Source organism: Anomalospiza imberbis, chromosome 28, assembly GCF_031753505.1.
Source record: "Anomalospiza imberbis isolate Cuckoo-Finch-1a 21T00152 chromosome 28, ASM3175350v1, whole genome shotgun sequence".
Classification (NCBI taxonomy): domain Eukaryota; kingdom Metazoa; phylum Chordata; class Aves; order Passeriformes; family Viduidae; genus Anomalospiza; species Anomalospiza imberbis.
In genome coordinates this window covers 175,817-189,935 of record NC_089708.1, presented here as the reverse complement: position 1 = coordinate 189,935, position 14,119 = coordinate 175,817, and the positions used below count along the sequence as shown (strand labels likewise).

The 14,119-nt window shown below is 53.4% G+C and overlaps 4 protein-coding genes across 4 annotated transcripts in view; 3 read left to right on the top strand and 1 right to left on the bottom strand.

Moving 5' to 3' along the window:
• The window catches only part of NKX6-3 (NK6 homeobox 3), a 322,554-nt gene that overhangs the window by 292,948 nt on the left and 15,487 nt on the right, over positions 1–14,119 (bottom strand). The window lies entirely within an intron of this gene.
• On the top strand, positions 236–4,006 carry GOLGA7 (golgin A7). The gene is made up of 5 exons (XM_068174336.1): positions 236–399; positions 1,285–1,437; positions 1,710–1,811; positions 2,892–2,955; positions 3,805–4,006. The coding sequence occupies exons 1-4, from the start codon at positions 289–291 to the stop codon at positions 2,937–2,939; spliced, it is 414 nt and encodes a 137-aa protein (XP_068030437.1). The 5' UTR covers positions 236–288; the 3' UTR covers positions 2,940–2,955; positions 3,805–4,006.
• GINS4 (GINS complex subunit 4) lies at positions 5,820–8,793 on the top strand. The gene is made up of 7 exons (XM_068174341.1): positions 5,820–5,976; positions 6,143–6,229; positions 6,532–6,645; positions 7,105–7,202; positions 8,087–8,175; positions 8,524–8,614; positions 8,697–8,793. The coding sequence occupies exons 1-7, from the start codon at positions 5,890–5,892 to the stop codon at positions 8,791–8,793; spliced, it is 663 nt and encodes a 220-aa protein (XP_068030442.1). The 5' UTR covers positions 5,820–5,889.
• LOC137463248 (protein phosphatase 1 regulatory subunit 3C-B-like) lies at positions 12,832–13,737 on the top strand. Its single transcript, XM_068174340.1, has one exon. The coding sequence runs from the start codon at positions 12,832–12,834 to the stop codon at positions 13,675–13,677; it is 846 nt and encodes a 281-aa protein (XP_068030441.1). The 3' UTR covers positions 13,678–13,737.

The following is a 14,119-nucleotide window of genomic DNA, read 5'->3' as shown; positions in this document are numbered from 1 at the left end:
CACGTACGGCCGGAATGGGGGGGGGGGGGGGGGGGGGTTGTCACGTGGTCTGACCGTGCGCGAGGTGAGCAGTACGCGCAATCGGAGATGGGTGCTATGGCGCATGCGCGCTCCTGCAGTTCTGCGGCCTCCCAGGCTACGCCTGCGCATTGCCGCGCCTCGTGGCGCCTGGCGGCACTTCCGCCCTCAGCCGGGGCCCGGCGTCGCCTCGGCGGTTTTGCGACAGCCGTAAGTGCGCGGGGTGGCCGGCGGAGCGGTTGGACCGGACGGGGCAGGGGCGGCGGCGCGATGAGGCCGCAGCAGGCGCCTGTGTCGGGCAAGGTGTTCATCCAGCGCGACTACAGCGGTGGGACGCGCTGCCAGTTCCAGAGCAAGTTCCCGGCCGAGCTGGAGAACCGGGTGAGGCGGGGCGGACTGGGGCCGGCCCGGGGCTCGCGGCGAGCGCGGCGCACGGAGCCTGCACGCCGGGCAGGACCGGGCCGGGCCTCACGGGCCTGCGCCCAGGTGGCGTTCCCTGGTGCCCTGCTTCGGTCGAAGCCGGTTCCGCGGGTTCCCCGAGGGCGGGGTCGCATCTCCTGCACGAATCTCTAACCGAGGCCGTGCAGGTGCAGGGGCGGACCTGGTTCCTCGCCCGTGTCCCCGTCCCGGACTGTGGTCAGTCCTGCGGAAGGCGGCTGGTTTTCAGTAGAGCAGAATGTACTCGTTGTGTCTGTGCGAATAGAGCCGGCTCTGTGCTCTCGGGTGGTAGCATTGTCCTCTCCCTTGAAATCCTACCCGTCCTGCCGAGCCCGCTCACAGGCCTCACAAATGCCGTCTCAGGTGCTTTCGTTTTGGTCAGTGCTATCAGATGCGGGATCTTAAGCTGACAGTCAAACAAACACGCCTTCCTACCTCGTTTTCTATTTCTCACTCGGCTTTTTTCTCTTCCTTGTTCCTTTGTTGTGGGTGCGTTTGGTCAGCACTGCAGCAGCACCGAGGCGCTGTGGGTGTGGAGTGTCCATCCACTCTTGCCTGTTCATTTTAACCCAGCACATCCCTGGGTGTGAATTCCGGTTTTTTCACAGTTGAAGTGCAGGTTTGCTTAGGTGTGTTGCTCTGAACGGTTTTGTGTCCACGTTGTGTAGAGTTCAGACTCAGCCTGAGCACAGGGAGGTGTCTGACAAAGAGCTGCAGGGCTGTAACTCTGCTCCAGGCTGCAGCTCTGAGCGCAGTGCAGGTGGATGTACGAGGGTACTGGTGAGTTCTGAAGTGTGCTCCTGACAGCCCCACTTGCTTTTCCTGCAGATTGACAGACAGCAGTTTGAGGAGACAGTCCGGACACTGAACAACCTCTATGCAGAAGCTGAAAAACTTGGGGGCCAATCTTACCTGGAGGGCTGTCTCGCCTGCCTGACTGCCTACACCATCTTCCTGTGCATGGAGACACACTATGAAAAGGTATGTGCTCGCTTCCCCTTCATCCTGCAGGCAAGTACTTGGTTCCTGGTGGGTTTCCCATGGCTTGCAGTGTTTTGGTGCAGATTCTGTACGGATGGATCTCAGACGTGCTGGTACTGGTCAGTTTGGGTTCCATGGGGGGCACCCTGAATCCAGGCAAGTGCCTGCACTGTGGAGCCATCAGAGCAGTTGTGTGTCAGTTTTCACGTTGCCGTAGCTGTGATACTATTCCAAAGGAAACAGTTGTGACTTCTGTGCTGTTTCACTGCCAGGTTTTAAAGAAAATTGCTAAGTTCATTCAGGAACAGAATGAGAAGATCTACGCTCCTCAGGGCCTTCTGCTGACAGACCCCATTGAAAGAGGATTAAGAGTTGTATCCTTCTGTGGCTTCTGACATTGTCTCCTGCCATGTGCTCCTCGTTTGTCTCAGTGAGGCTCCTCTGCTCATGCTCAATCTGTGATACAGAATCAGTGATCAGTCTTGTTCTCTTTGTTGTGTCCTGGTCCCCAGTCAGGTTTTAGTATGTTAAGCTTTGGTGCGTGGAAAGCCCATGAAGATGTGGAACCCAGTCTTTGTGACTGCCTGGAAAGGGCGCTCAGGATCCTTCCTCTATTCCAGTAACCTCCAGAAATGCTGTTTTTCTGACTGGGGAAAGAAGTGACCATGTTGGTAGGACAGAAATTGATGTTGTGATAACAAGACCTGGCTGTTAGTTAATGTGCAACCCTCAGCTCGGGTTCTGGTGAAGATCTTGACATACAACATCACTGCAAGCCCAGCACTTGCTCTTGCTTCCAGTGTGGCTTATTTAAACCCTTTTTCTTCAGCTGTTGAGCCACACTGCAGACATTTTATGTGGTTATTACCTGAAGTTGTAAAGACCTCTCATAGCAAATGGGGAAGTATAATGAGTAACTCACCTTTCTTTGAAAATCTTGAAACCACAGCAACTTGGAACCCAATGCCAATTGAATGTATGATGAGGCTAATTCCTTGCAGTTGGGTTTTCTGTGTCCTTGTCCAAATACCTCAGAGCTGTCACCTACATGACTCCTTTTTTCTCAGTGTGTTTTCCATTGTGCATACACCTTCTGTGAAAAAAAAAAATCAAACCAACATTCAACTTGAGAAAAGCATTTTCAGTTTGGTAGGTGACTTATTAGCAGTATTAACTTTTTTGCTTGGTGCACAGTGTTCCCCAAAATTTAGCAGGGGGGCAAGGCTCAAACCCACACAGCACTGAGTTCCTGTGCAGGCCCTGGGCTGGGAGCCAGTGCTCTTACCTGATGAGGCATCTCACATAGACTGTTCCCTTTGCTTCGGATCTCTGGGACCTGCCTTTAAACAGCTCAGATATCAAAAGTCCCATCATCTTAATGTTTTTTCTGCGTTTTCTGGGTATGTTTTCATAGTCTCTTTATAGTGTATTTCCCTAACAGCTTTTCTGTGCAGATTGAAATTACCATTTATGAAGACAGAGGCTTGACCAGTGGAAGATAAAACTGTGGAGTCTCAGGTGTGTGTTACCCTTATCTCAGTTCAATCTCAACATCTTTCTGTGCTCCGAGGATTGGGTGCTGTCATGCTGAGAGTTTATCTCAGCCTTGTATGTAATCAAAGACTGTTCACATAAATCCTGTGTGGACCAGCTCTTCTTGGAAGTAAAAATATGAGTACTGGGTAGGATGTTGCTGAATATTACCTTGAAGAAATTTGAGTCTTGATAGTGTAAATATGCTAACTTGTGCTATATTATGTCCAAAATTCTTCTCAGGTTGGTAAAGAATGGACTCTCTCCCTGGGTGTACTTTAGCATACAGAGCCTTTTTGCTGCAATTTTTCAGTTGCTGTTCTGGTTATCATGCTGATGTCTTTACATGTGATGCTTTTGGGTAGAGAGCCCAGCAGCCTTGAAAAGCTCTGCTGAAAGCTCTCAGTTCTCTTGGTGCTGTGGGACAAGTCACAGAGTGAGGAGTGTTCACAGGACTAGGACGCATGCCAATTGTATTCAGTGTAGACCACCAAAATTGCTCTCTGTGACGTTGCTTTTGGACAGCTGACATTGGCACTGGCTCCCTTGTGTTAGGTGCTCTGCAGGTCCTGGGATGGGAGTGTTAAGTTCAGACCGTTGGCAGTATACACAGAAAAGAATGGGAAACATTTATGCCTGTTTTGCGAAAAGAAACAAATAGTAAAGGTCTTTATTTTTTGTTTGGACAAATGAAATCAAGAGCTCTGGGTTCTGCTCACCACAACACATGGTAACTCTTGCCACACTCTTGCTGCAGATGTAGAAAGGTTTGTGTAGGGGAGCTTTTGGTTTGACTTAGGAGGAGTTTCTAACCATATGAAACTTCTTTTCTAGATGACAGCTCACCGGTGGACTTGCTGTACCAAGGTTCCCCTACCTCCTACTTTAGAGCATCATTCCTTTCTCTGCTGCCAGATCCACAGTGCCATCTACTACAAGGACTAACTTCCTCAAACTGCTCCCCAGGGGGTGACCTAGCTGGTCAGCATCCACTTTGCAGTAGATTTGGAAGCAACAGGATCACTTTTTAGTTTTTGTTTGGTTTGGTTTTTTTTTTTCCTCAAGAAAATGCAGAAGTGGTAAAGCTGTGTTCTCTCCAGACAGAAATGGGGCTCTCAGCCCAACAGAGGTTTAGTTTTAGTCCTGTAAGTGCAGTGCTGTTCGTCCCCGGTTCTTAAACCCTTCTGTGTGTCAGTTGGGCTTTGGAAAGCTCCAGCTCAAAGTTGGTAATTTCCCTCCAGGTCAGTGTAAGAGTGCAGAGATACACAGTGCCTCTTCCCAGTGAGGAGTGGCTCAAGGCAGCGTCTCTTGTGCTGATCCTTGTGGAAAACCAAAAGGCAAAGTGTTCCTTGAGTTAAGGTCTTGGTTATCCCTGGAGGGAGGGGGTTGTAGCCAGACTTTAACCCTGTGTCTGTGCTGTTTTGGCCCCATCAGTGCTCACCAAGAGGGGCCTGGTCAGTGATGAAACAGTGAGCACAGTAAAGTGGATGCTGAGCCAATAAAAATAATGATTCCCACCCTCCTCTGATTAATATGTGAAGTGTAAAACTGTTTCTTTATGGATTTCTTATATATAATTTATAGGAAAACATTGATTTGACGAATGTAAGATACTGTGTAAGATGGATTTCTTAATTCTGTCTCTGGCACACATTGAGGATTGAGCTGTGCATTCCTTAGCGTCCCCATGCATTGCTCAGCAGTACCTGCACGAGTGAAGGTACCCCCAATCCAAGCTGGCCGAATCCTTTCTCTCACTTCCTTCTCCCGTGTCAAAGCCCAGGTGTCCTGGTATAGGAGCGAGTGTCAGTGTCCAGTTGTGGAAGGAACTCAGGAGTTCGGGAGAGACGCTTAGCAGGGGTGGAGGGGCTGGGTTGGTCGGTGGTGGTGCTGCAGGTGCTAATACTGGATATGGAACTCCAGGCTCATTCCTCAGCCACTGCGGGGTTGAGATTTGATTAATATTTTCATTGTACAAATTTGTTTTTTCTAAACTGTAACAGTGTTTGCCTTTCACAGCTGTTGCAATATTGGCAGAAGTACTGATGGATCAGTAAACCTTTTCTTAAACTGTGTCCAGGTGTGTTCTGTGGCGTGGGGCTCGGGTGGCTGCGGAGCGCGCGGGGCTGGCAGCAGCCGGAACCGCAGCGCCTCGGGGCGGGGCTGTGTCCGGGCCCGGGGCTCTGGCTGCAGCAGGGCCGGCGGCCACCGGGGGCTGTGTCCGGGCCCGGGGCTCTGGCTGCAGCAGGGCCGGCGGCCACCGGGGGCTGTGTCCGGGCCCGGGGCTCTGGCTGCAGCAGGGCCGGCGGCCACTGGGGGCTGTGTCCGGGCCTGGGGCTCTGGCTGCAGCAGGGCCGGCGGCCACTCGGGGCTGTGTCCGGGCCCGGGGCTCTGGCGGCAGCAGGGCCGGCGGCCACTCGGTGCCCGGGCTTGGGGCCGGGGGTGCCAAATCCGCTGAGCCCTGATTGGCTGGAACAGCTGCAGCTGAGCCCTGATTGGCTGGAACAGCTGCAGCTGGGCCCTGATTGGCTGGAACAGCTGCAGCTTCACTTCAGCTCCTCATTGGCCCAGAAGTTGCAGCTTGACGCCGCTCCCTGATTGGTGGGAAGCGCCTGCAGCCTGCTCCACTTCCCGCCTTCCAAAAAAGCCGCATCCGCTTTCTGATTGGCCAGCTTCAACGCGCTTCCTGATTGGCCGGAAAAGCTTCGTTTTAATCCGCCTCCTGGTTGGCCGCGGAAACGGCAGCTTCAATGTGCATCCTGATTGGCCGAAGAAGATGGCTTTTTCACTCCGCCTCCTGATTGGCCGGAGGCGCGGCGGCCCCGCTCCGTTTCCGCCTGGCCCAGCGGCATTCCCCGTCCGTGGGCCCGGGCTGCCGCGCATGCGCCGTCGCGGGCGGCGGGCCGCTGGGCGGGAGCGATGGCGGCCGCGGCCGGCGGCGACTCGGACGGCGACAGCGAGGAGCTGGTGCTCACCCCAGCGGAGCTGATCCACAGGCTGGAGCAGGTGCCGTGGGCTAGAGCGACGGGCCTGGGCCGGGGGGGAAGCGGGGGTTGCTGGGCGCACTGGAGCAGATGCCGAGCGGCGGGGCCGTGGCCGTGTTTGCTCCTCTCGCTGGTCGGGGTGTAGCTGGGGTCTTCCTCGCTTTCACTGACAGTGTGCCTTCTTTCAGGCCTGGCTGAATGAGAAATTTGCTCCAGAACTGCTGGAGAGTAAGCCTGAAATCATCGAGTGCGTTGTGGAGCAGCTGGACCATATGGTAGGTTCTGCAGGCTCGGGTTGGGGTACAGGCAGGCCCCGATTGCCTGGTCTGGCACCAACACGCCTGAGTCTCTTTGAGAGTGCCGGGGTTGTCTGCTTCCCTGTCTCTGAGGCAAAGCTTCTCCGAGTTTCTTCTTTGAGCTAAAGAAGGGGGGCTAAAGTACGAGCAGGCAGCATGCTTTTGGTTATCAAAAGCAGCTGTAGTCTGGTTTTATGCGTTCTATATACAAAACTTGTCTTCCTCTGTTTCTTCTTGTTTGACGTTTTAACCATTTAATTTCTCGTTGCTTTTTCTTGCAGGAAGCAAATCTGAAACGGGCAAAGAGAGGAGACCTGAAGGTCAGTGTTCATCACATGGAGATCGAGAGGATCCGTTACGTGCTCAGCAGCTACCTGCGGTGTCGACTGGTGAAGGTAATGCTTGCTGTGCAGCCCGGAGGGTGAAGAAGGGTCATTTCAGGAGGGATTTGTACCTACACAGGGCTTCCTGCCTCAGCAAAGCACTTAATTAAAGCATGTTCTCTCTGCTCTCTGAAATGTAACTCATATTAATTTATTGGGCAGACTTTCGTATTGTAATGAAGGAAGATCACAGCAGTGTTGATCACAATATTGTGAGTGCTGCTTGCTTCAACTAAGCCTGGGGTGGCATAGCTGAATGCTGTCCCCTTCTGCCCGAGTCCTGCTGTGTGCACACATGGTTGTATAGCTTGGTGATCCCGTGTGATGTCCCAGTGATTTCAGGAGCAGGGATTTGGGCAGGTCTGCACCTGCTCCTACAGCTTGTAGGGAATCCAGTGGAGAGTGGGGGTTTAAACACTGAACTCCTGGGAGAGATCTGTATCATTCTTTTGGATTGTGTTCCAATATTAGATAGAGAAGTTTTTTCCCCACATCCTGGAGAAGGAGAAGTCTCGAGCTGAAGGGGAGCCCTCCATTTTAACACCAGAGGAGTTCGCTTTTGCTAAAGAGTGAGTAGGTATTCAATGTATCTTCCTCCCTTTTTATAGATTATAGAAACTTACCTGTGTGTTTTGCTGAAGTTCTTGAGACTGTGAGCTTTAGATAGGTTTGAAGTAAGAATCAGTGTGTCTTACCAGGAGATTTCTTTGTGGGCAAGAAAGAAACTGAAAATAACGCTGGTGACTTTGAGTCAGTTACCAGGGTAGGCCAAGGGTGTAGGGAGCGCTGGACTCCAGGACGGTTTGGATGGATGAGAGATCTCTGAAGTCAGGTCTTAGAAGATGTGGTTTATTAAAAGGGGGAAAGGCCCTGCTTGGAGTTGCCAGGCGCAACTCGTGGCAGGCCCAGGGGGAGAGAGAGAGGGAGCGAGGGTTCCAGGTGAGGGTCCCAGGGGAAGGTCCGAGAGAGCGTCCGGTCCCTCGGGCAGACCTTATCAGGGGGCTTCAAGGTGGGCTGGAGCAGGACTTGGGCCAATGGGGTCACAGATACCTGATACTTCAGGGGAGGGTCACAGGTGTGGGATGAACCATACATTGGGGGTGAGACAGAGCATTCCATTTGACCCTTGGACCTATCTGCAGGTAAAGGGCATTGTTTAATCATAAAGGGGGATTGCTTTCAACCTGGCTATACTGTTGTTTTCTAGTTGTTCAGAAATTGAGGTTTGTTATTTCAAATCTTGTTCTCATCTCAATATCTGTATTTTCTAAATCTTTTGCCAGGCAATCATATTTATAAGGCTTTCCTATTTCATCTTCCCCAACACAAGGGCCTTCCCCTTTGGCTGTGCCCATGGGATGAGGAGCTGTCTCTTACTCTTGTTTTGAGTCAGTACTCTCCCTGCAGATTTGTATTTGATTAACCAACTCAATACTTCAATGGTTTGTTTCAGGTATATGGCAAACACAGAGGCTTATCTGAAAAATGTGGCCCTAAAACACATGCCACCTAACCTGCAGAAAGTGTCTCTCCTAAAGTCAGGTGAGTCTATCCAGACTCCAGGGTAATCTGGAAATTGTAGAAGCAGGCAGAAGTGTGGGGAAAGCTCCAGGGAGCCCCAGATGTAAGGGCTAGTCCTCCACTTGCTGCTCAGTTGAAGAAAGGTGATGTGATGATAATGTTGTAGCATGGTTCCATGCTGCTGCCAGGGGATCGTGCTGGCCCCTGCTGTCAAGTCCTGTCTTGCACTGAGGCTGAGCACACGCATCTGCTTAGAAGGCTCTGGTGTTCCCTTTGCTGGCTGTAAGTTTGTTACCTGTCAGACTCCTCGGTGTTCTGCAGAGGAACTAAGTGAGGGCTGAGCTTGTGCTCTCAATCTGTTGTCTGCAGTTCCAAAGCCCAACCTGGACTCCTTTGTGTTTCTGAGGGTGCTGGAGCGGCAGGAGAACATCCTAGTGGAGCCAGAGACGGATGAGCAGAGGTAGGTGGGCATTTCTGCACGTGGCACGGGTATCAGTCAGTGTCACTGATGGGCTGCAGCTCATGTCCCCATGTCTCTGCAGGGAATATGCCATCAACCTGGAGGAGGGCTCGCAGCACCTGATCCGCTACAGAACCGTGGCCCCTCTGGTGGCCTCAGGAGCCGTGCAGCTCATCTAGGGGAGAGGTAAGTGTGTGGTGGGAGGAGCAGCTACCTCACCATCTCCCCTGCCCACCCGCTGGCAGAAGCTCCCTGTGGGGCTGCCTGGGCCAGGTCCCCTCTGGGGCTGGGTCCCCTCCCAGGGCCAGGTCCCCACTGCCATGGCAGGCAGAGCACAGTGGCACTGGAGGTGAGTACCACAGTGTTGTACCACAGAGGCATTCATTACCCCCACAGCTCATCAAGCTCCTGATCGCTTGTGACATGGCCAGCATACAGCCATTCAATGCTTACTCTGGCATACCTGGGGGAGAGCAGGCTGTGTCACAGGGCGGTGTCTGGAAAGCTTCAGTGTGTAGCTGCTGGGATGCCTTGTTTAAGAGCAGTGGCCGGTGGCATCCCTAAAATGGGACAACTGTGGTCTTGGCTCAGGAGAAAGTAGTTTCTACTGTGTGTCATCCGAATACCCTCCCTGCAGAGGGTGAGGGGTTCTGGTACAGCATCAGGTTGCATTTGTGAGAGTAGACACTGTCAGACTCTCTTCTGCAGAAGCCACTGCTAAGGGAAGTGGGACACGCAGTTCATTTTTGCTGGTCACACAAAGCAAAAGCTCCTCTGGCCGTGCTGCCCCATGCAGGCCTCTTCTAGTTGGAGGAGAAGCCAGGGTGTTGTGTGGTACCTCAGCTCAGGACCTGTTGAGTGCGTGGGCAGACAGGGGCTTGTGTTCATCAGGGCAGGGTTTCTCTTCCCTGCATGAGGGGTGTCTGGGGAGCATCTTCCTCTACAAGGCTGGGGGTAACATAGGGCGTCTTGTAGTGTGAGTGGCTTTGCATGTGTGGTTTATATTCTTCCTAATTAATCCATTTAGGTAAAGAAGATTCTTTCAAGTATAGACATTAAGACGGGGCTGGGTTTAATCCTTAGGAATCAGTAGCATGTTCCTCTGGCCAGCCCCCCAGGAAGGGCTTGTGAATTGTGCCCTGCCCGTATTTACAGCCAGACAACTTCATAAAGGTGACTGAAGCTTCCAGACAAAATCCTTAATCTGCTGCTGTGGAAGCGTGCTCCACAGGATCTGCTTGAGGAGTGTGTAGGTGGCACGTCTGCAGGCTTTCTCCTTGGCCCTGTTCAGTTTGACTGAGTGCTTGTCCAGACAGCTTGTACTTGCCACACAGCTGCCTGTCACGTGGCTGCAGCAGTGTGAGAGTGAGGGGCATCTCTCCTCTTCTAGTGGCTGAACTTTAACTGTTCAGCAGTGTTTAACTGACCTGATGGTCTCCAGAGTGCTTGGGTGTAGCTCATCTCTGGAGCTTGCAGATGGCACATGGCTGTGAAGCAGGGACTGATAATTAAAGGGTGGCTGTAACGAGTGCTGAACTCCAGGACGGTTTGGATGGATGAGAGATCTCTGAAGTCAGGTCTTGGAAGATGTGGTTTATTAAAAGGGGGAAAGGCCCTGCTTGGAGTTGCCAGGCACAACTCGTGGCAGGCCCAGGGGGAGAGGGAGAGAGAGAGGGAGCGAGGGTTCCAGGTGAGGGTCCCAGGGGAAGGTCCAAGAGAGGAAGGTCCAAGAGAGCGTCCGGTCCCTCGGGCAGACCTTATCAGGGGGCTTCAAGGTGGGCTGGAACAGGACTTGGGCCAATGGGGTCACAGATACCTGATATTTCAGGGGAGGGTCACAGGTGTGGGATGAACCATACATTGGGGGTGAGACAGAGCATTCCATTTGACCTTTGGACCTATCTGCAGGTAAAGGGCATTGTTTAATCAGAAAGGGGGGATTGCTTTCAGCCTGGCTATACTGTTGTTTTCTAGTTATTCAGTAGTCAAGGTTTGTTATCTCAAATCTAGTTCTCATCTCAATGTCTGTATTTTCCAAATCTTTTGCCAGGCAATCATATTTATAAGGTTTTCCTATTTCATCTTCCCCAACAGGTGGCTGGACAGGAACAAATGCAGGTCCAAACCGATGTGGTTAATCCAACGTTCTCCCTTTATTGTTTACAGACAGTAGTTTTTATACACTTCTAGATAGTTTACAATAGTGAGCACACTCTAATTGCCAAGCAAACATTGTTTGTTCCTGTCTTAAGGTGGCTAAAGTTTCACACTGCAGACCCATACCAATTCACACCTAGATAGCTCAGTACACTGTGTTATACCTAAAGATAATTTCTGACTGCGCCACAAACTTATTCTTAACTGCGCCACAGGCTTTCAGGCCTCCGAGGCCCACATCTGAGGCCTAGGCTGGGGTAGCTCAACCTTCACTCTAAACACATAAATCATGAACATCCAGATCGTGACCCCTTTCTCTCAGAAATTGCAGGCTAGGCAGGAAAGTGGAGATGGCTGAGATCAGTCAGGCTCCAGGTGAGAGTCAGTTGTGGCACGCCCGAAAATGCTACCTGCTTTTGTGTCCTTCCATGACTAAATACTGGGACATCTGTGTAACTGCTGACACTGCACCTCTGCTCTGTCTGTGCTGGGGGAAGGAGAAGTGTCCACAACTTTATTGAGAAAATTATGGTTTTGGCTTGTCCTTTTAGACAAAGGAGAAGACACAGCAGTGCATCCACCTTAGTCTGTGCTGCTGGGAGAGAATGGGTAGAGTTAGGGGCAGCTTTTCCAGTGTCCATGGGTTCTGTTGTTAAACTTGATGTCATACATTCCTTGTTCTCTGCTCTCCCCCGGGTGGAAGTAGCTTGGGTTTACTTAGTGATTAGCTCTGAATGCAGAGTAGGTGGATGGTGGAAGAGGTCACAGGGAGGGCACTGATGGTGAGCTGCAATTTCCCTGCCTGAGCAGGAACTGGTTTCATTGCTAGGAAGATTCATGTTTGTCTTGGCTACCCCAGGTCACTGAAGTTGGGCACAGTCAGCCCAAGATGATGTGTTGAAAGCATGTTTTTGCATCATATTTTTGCCAGCTGGGCACTGGGTTCAAGCTCACTTTGGCCATCCTGTGAGAGGTGTCTTGCATTGTGCTGCAGACATTCAGACATGGTGGTGATGGAGAGCCATGTAGAAATATTGATAGGTCAGTCAGCTGTGTCATGAGCTGATGAAAATCTGTGCTGTCAGCAGGAACAATCAGGGCTGCTTAACATAAATGGCTAGACAGCTCTGGGGAGATTAGCAAGGAGTGCAAGGCAGGGGTGATCTGATTTAGGTGACAGTCTTTACTGTCAAGGAGTCACATGTGACCTGAACAGAGGGTGATTTTGGTTATAGATATTAGGGACACCACAGTGTCTCTTGTGTGCTTGGGTGTGAGCAAATTTCATTCTCAGTGCACACATCTAGGGTAAGGAGCTCTAAGTTGGTAGAGGATGAGTCGGGGCTCTGGGGTTTTCTCTGCTTAGACACCCTGGAAATAGCTGTCTTTGGAGAATCATCTGAAAAGGGGTGTATAAAACCAATTCAGACCTCCCCCATTTAATACTAGGTAAGAGGAACATGCCCCTCTTTCTCCCAGTGCTGATAGTTGCCCAGCTGCTGGTCCTCCAAAAGCACTCGTGTTTTTCTGGCACCAGGACCCATTTCTGTGCTGTTTCCCCTGCTGGCCCCTGCCTTGTGCAGTGGAAGGCCGCGCTGTGCCGGGCCCGGTACCTGCGGCTCTCCGGGCCGCGGTGCCGCCGGCTCTCCGGGCCCGGTACCGCCGGCTCTCCGGGCCCGGTACCGCCGGCTCTCCGGGCCCGGTACCGCCGGCTCTCCGGGCCCGGTACCGCCGGCTCTCCGGGCCCGGTGCGAGCGCGGCCCCGCGAGGGGGCGGGGCGGGGCAGCGCCGGCCCCATTGGCCGGCCGGGAGCGCGGCGTCGGCGCTGATTGGCTGGGGCGGGTCGTGCCGGCCGCGGGCGCTCCCACGGCTCCATTGCCCGGAGCCGCCGCGGCGGGAGCGGAGCGGGCGGGCGCGATGAGCTGCGGCGAGTGAGCGGGCCGGGCGCGGGTGGGGCGGGGGCTCGCCGGGGCCGACGGCTGGGGCCGCGCCGCCTAACCTCCCCCTTCGCCTCTAGGCTTTTCCAGGTGTGCCGTGGGCAGGCTGTCGGCTCCCCAGCCATGCCCGTGGACCTGGCCGTGCGGCTCTGCCTGAGCCATTCGCCCCCCATCCGCAAGCTGCTGAACTCCTACGAGGAGCTGCGGGGCAGCCGAGGCCGCAAACCCCTCCGATCCTGTCTCAACCAGAAGCTGAGCGCAGAACCTGAGCCGGAGCGGCGAGACAAGGGCTCCAAGTGCCAGAAGAAGAAGCAGGTTGTGTTTGCTGATATGAAGGGGCTCTCACTGACAGCTGTCCACTTCTTCTCAAAGATTGAGGAGGACCTCTGTGATTTGCAGCATGCCCTGTCAGACCTTGCCTGTTTCCGACCTAGAAAAAGCCCCCTGTGGGAAGCGTGCAGGTACGTACTGGACTTCCCACAGCCCTCTGCAAACTATGTGGCTTTCCGCAACAGTCTGCACAGCAACTTTGTCTGCCTGGAGAGTTGTCTGATCCAGGGCCGTGCTCTGTCAGGGACAGTGAAGGTTAGAAACATCGAGTACGAGAAGAAAGTGATGGTCCGCATCACCTTTGATGGCTGGAAGAGCTTCCGGGACATCTCTTGCCAGTACATGCACAGCACGTACGGCTCAGCTGACACGGACATCTTCTCTTTTGAGCTTACCCTGCCCAAGCCGTCCATTTCCCATAGGGGCGCAGAGTTCTGCATCTCCTTCCAGTGTGGACAAAAGACCCACTGGGACAACAACCATGGGAAGAACTACAAGATCTGCCATGTGAGCCCTGTCTCCTGTGCTGTGAAGAGTGCCAGCAGAGCCTGGGAGCATCTTGGCACCTCTGGGGCTGCTGCCCTAGTCCTTTCTCACCTGCAGACCTGGCGGCATTCAGACCAGGTTCCTTATTGGTAGGAAGGCAGCATGGGGAGACATGTAGGTGCTAGGTCCCCTCCTTGTCCTGACTGGCACAAGGGTCCTTGGGGAGGGGTCAGCTGCAAAAGATGCTGCTTGCGGTTTTGTTAGCTGCTTCATAGCCTGCTGCTCTATGAGCAGCTGCCAGCCCCTGCAGAAGCTTCTTCACTTCTTGCTGCTGCTACAGAGGTTGGAAGCTGCTGCTTGAAGTAACTCCTGCGTCTAGGGTCTCAGGGCAACACGAGAGTAGGGGAGTGACAGGGGCAGGGCTGAGCCACGCTGGGAGCTGCGGTGGCCGGTGCTGCCCAAGTGCCTTGTGTGGAGGGAGCTGCTGGGGAGGGGGCACGGTCCTGGCGCTGCCGGGGCCTCCCGCTGCAGGCGCTCTCCAGCCGCGGTCCCGAGAAGGGCTCACCGCGGGGTTACTGGGCCGGGAGCGGCGGGG

Coding starts and splice junctions, on each gene's coding strand:
- GOLGA7 (XM_068174336.1), top strand. CDS start 289: ATGAGGCCGCAGCAGGCGCCTGTGTCGGGCAAGGTGTTCATCCAGCGC. Junction 400..1,284: donor CGGCCGAGCTGGAGAACCGG/GTGAGGCGGGGC, acceptor CTTTTCCTGCAG/ATTGACAGACAGCAGTTTGA. Junction 1,438..1,709: donor TGGAGACACACTATGAAAAG/GTATGTGCTCGC, acceptor TTTCACTGCCAG/GTTTTAAAGAAAATTGCTAA.
- GINS4 (XM_068174341.1), top strand. CDS start 5,890: ATGGCGGCCGCGGCCGGCGGCGACTCGGACGGCGACAGCGAGGAGCTG. Junction 6,646..7,104: donor TGCGGTGTCGACTGGTGAAG/GTAATGCTTGCT, acceptor TTCCAATATTAG/ATAGAGAAGTTTTTTCCCCA. Junction 7,203..8,086: donor GAGTTCGCTTTTGCTAAAGA/GTGAGTAGGTAT, acceptor GGTTTGTTTCAG/GTATATGGCAAACACAGAGG.
- LOC137463248 (XM_068174340.1), top strand. CDS start 12,832: ATGCCCGTGGACCTGGCCGTGCGGCTCTGCCTGAGCCATTCGCCCCCC.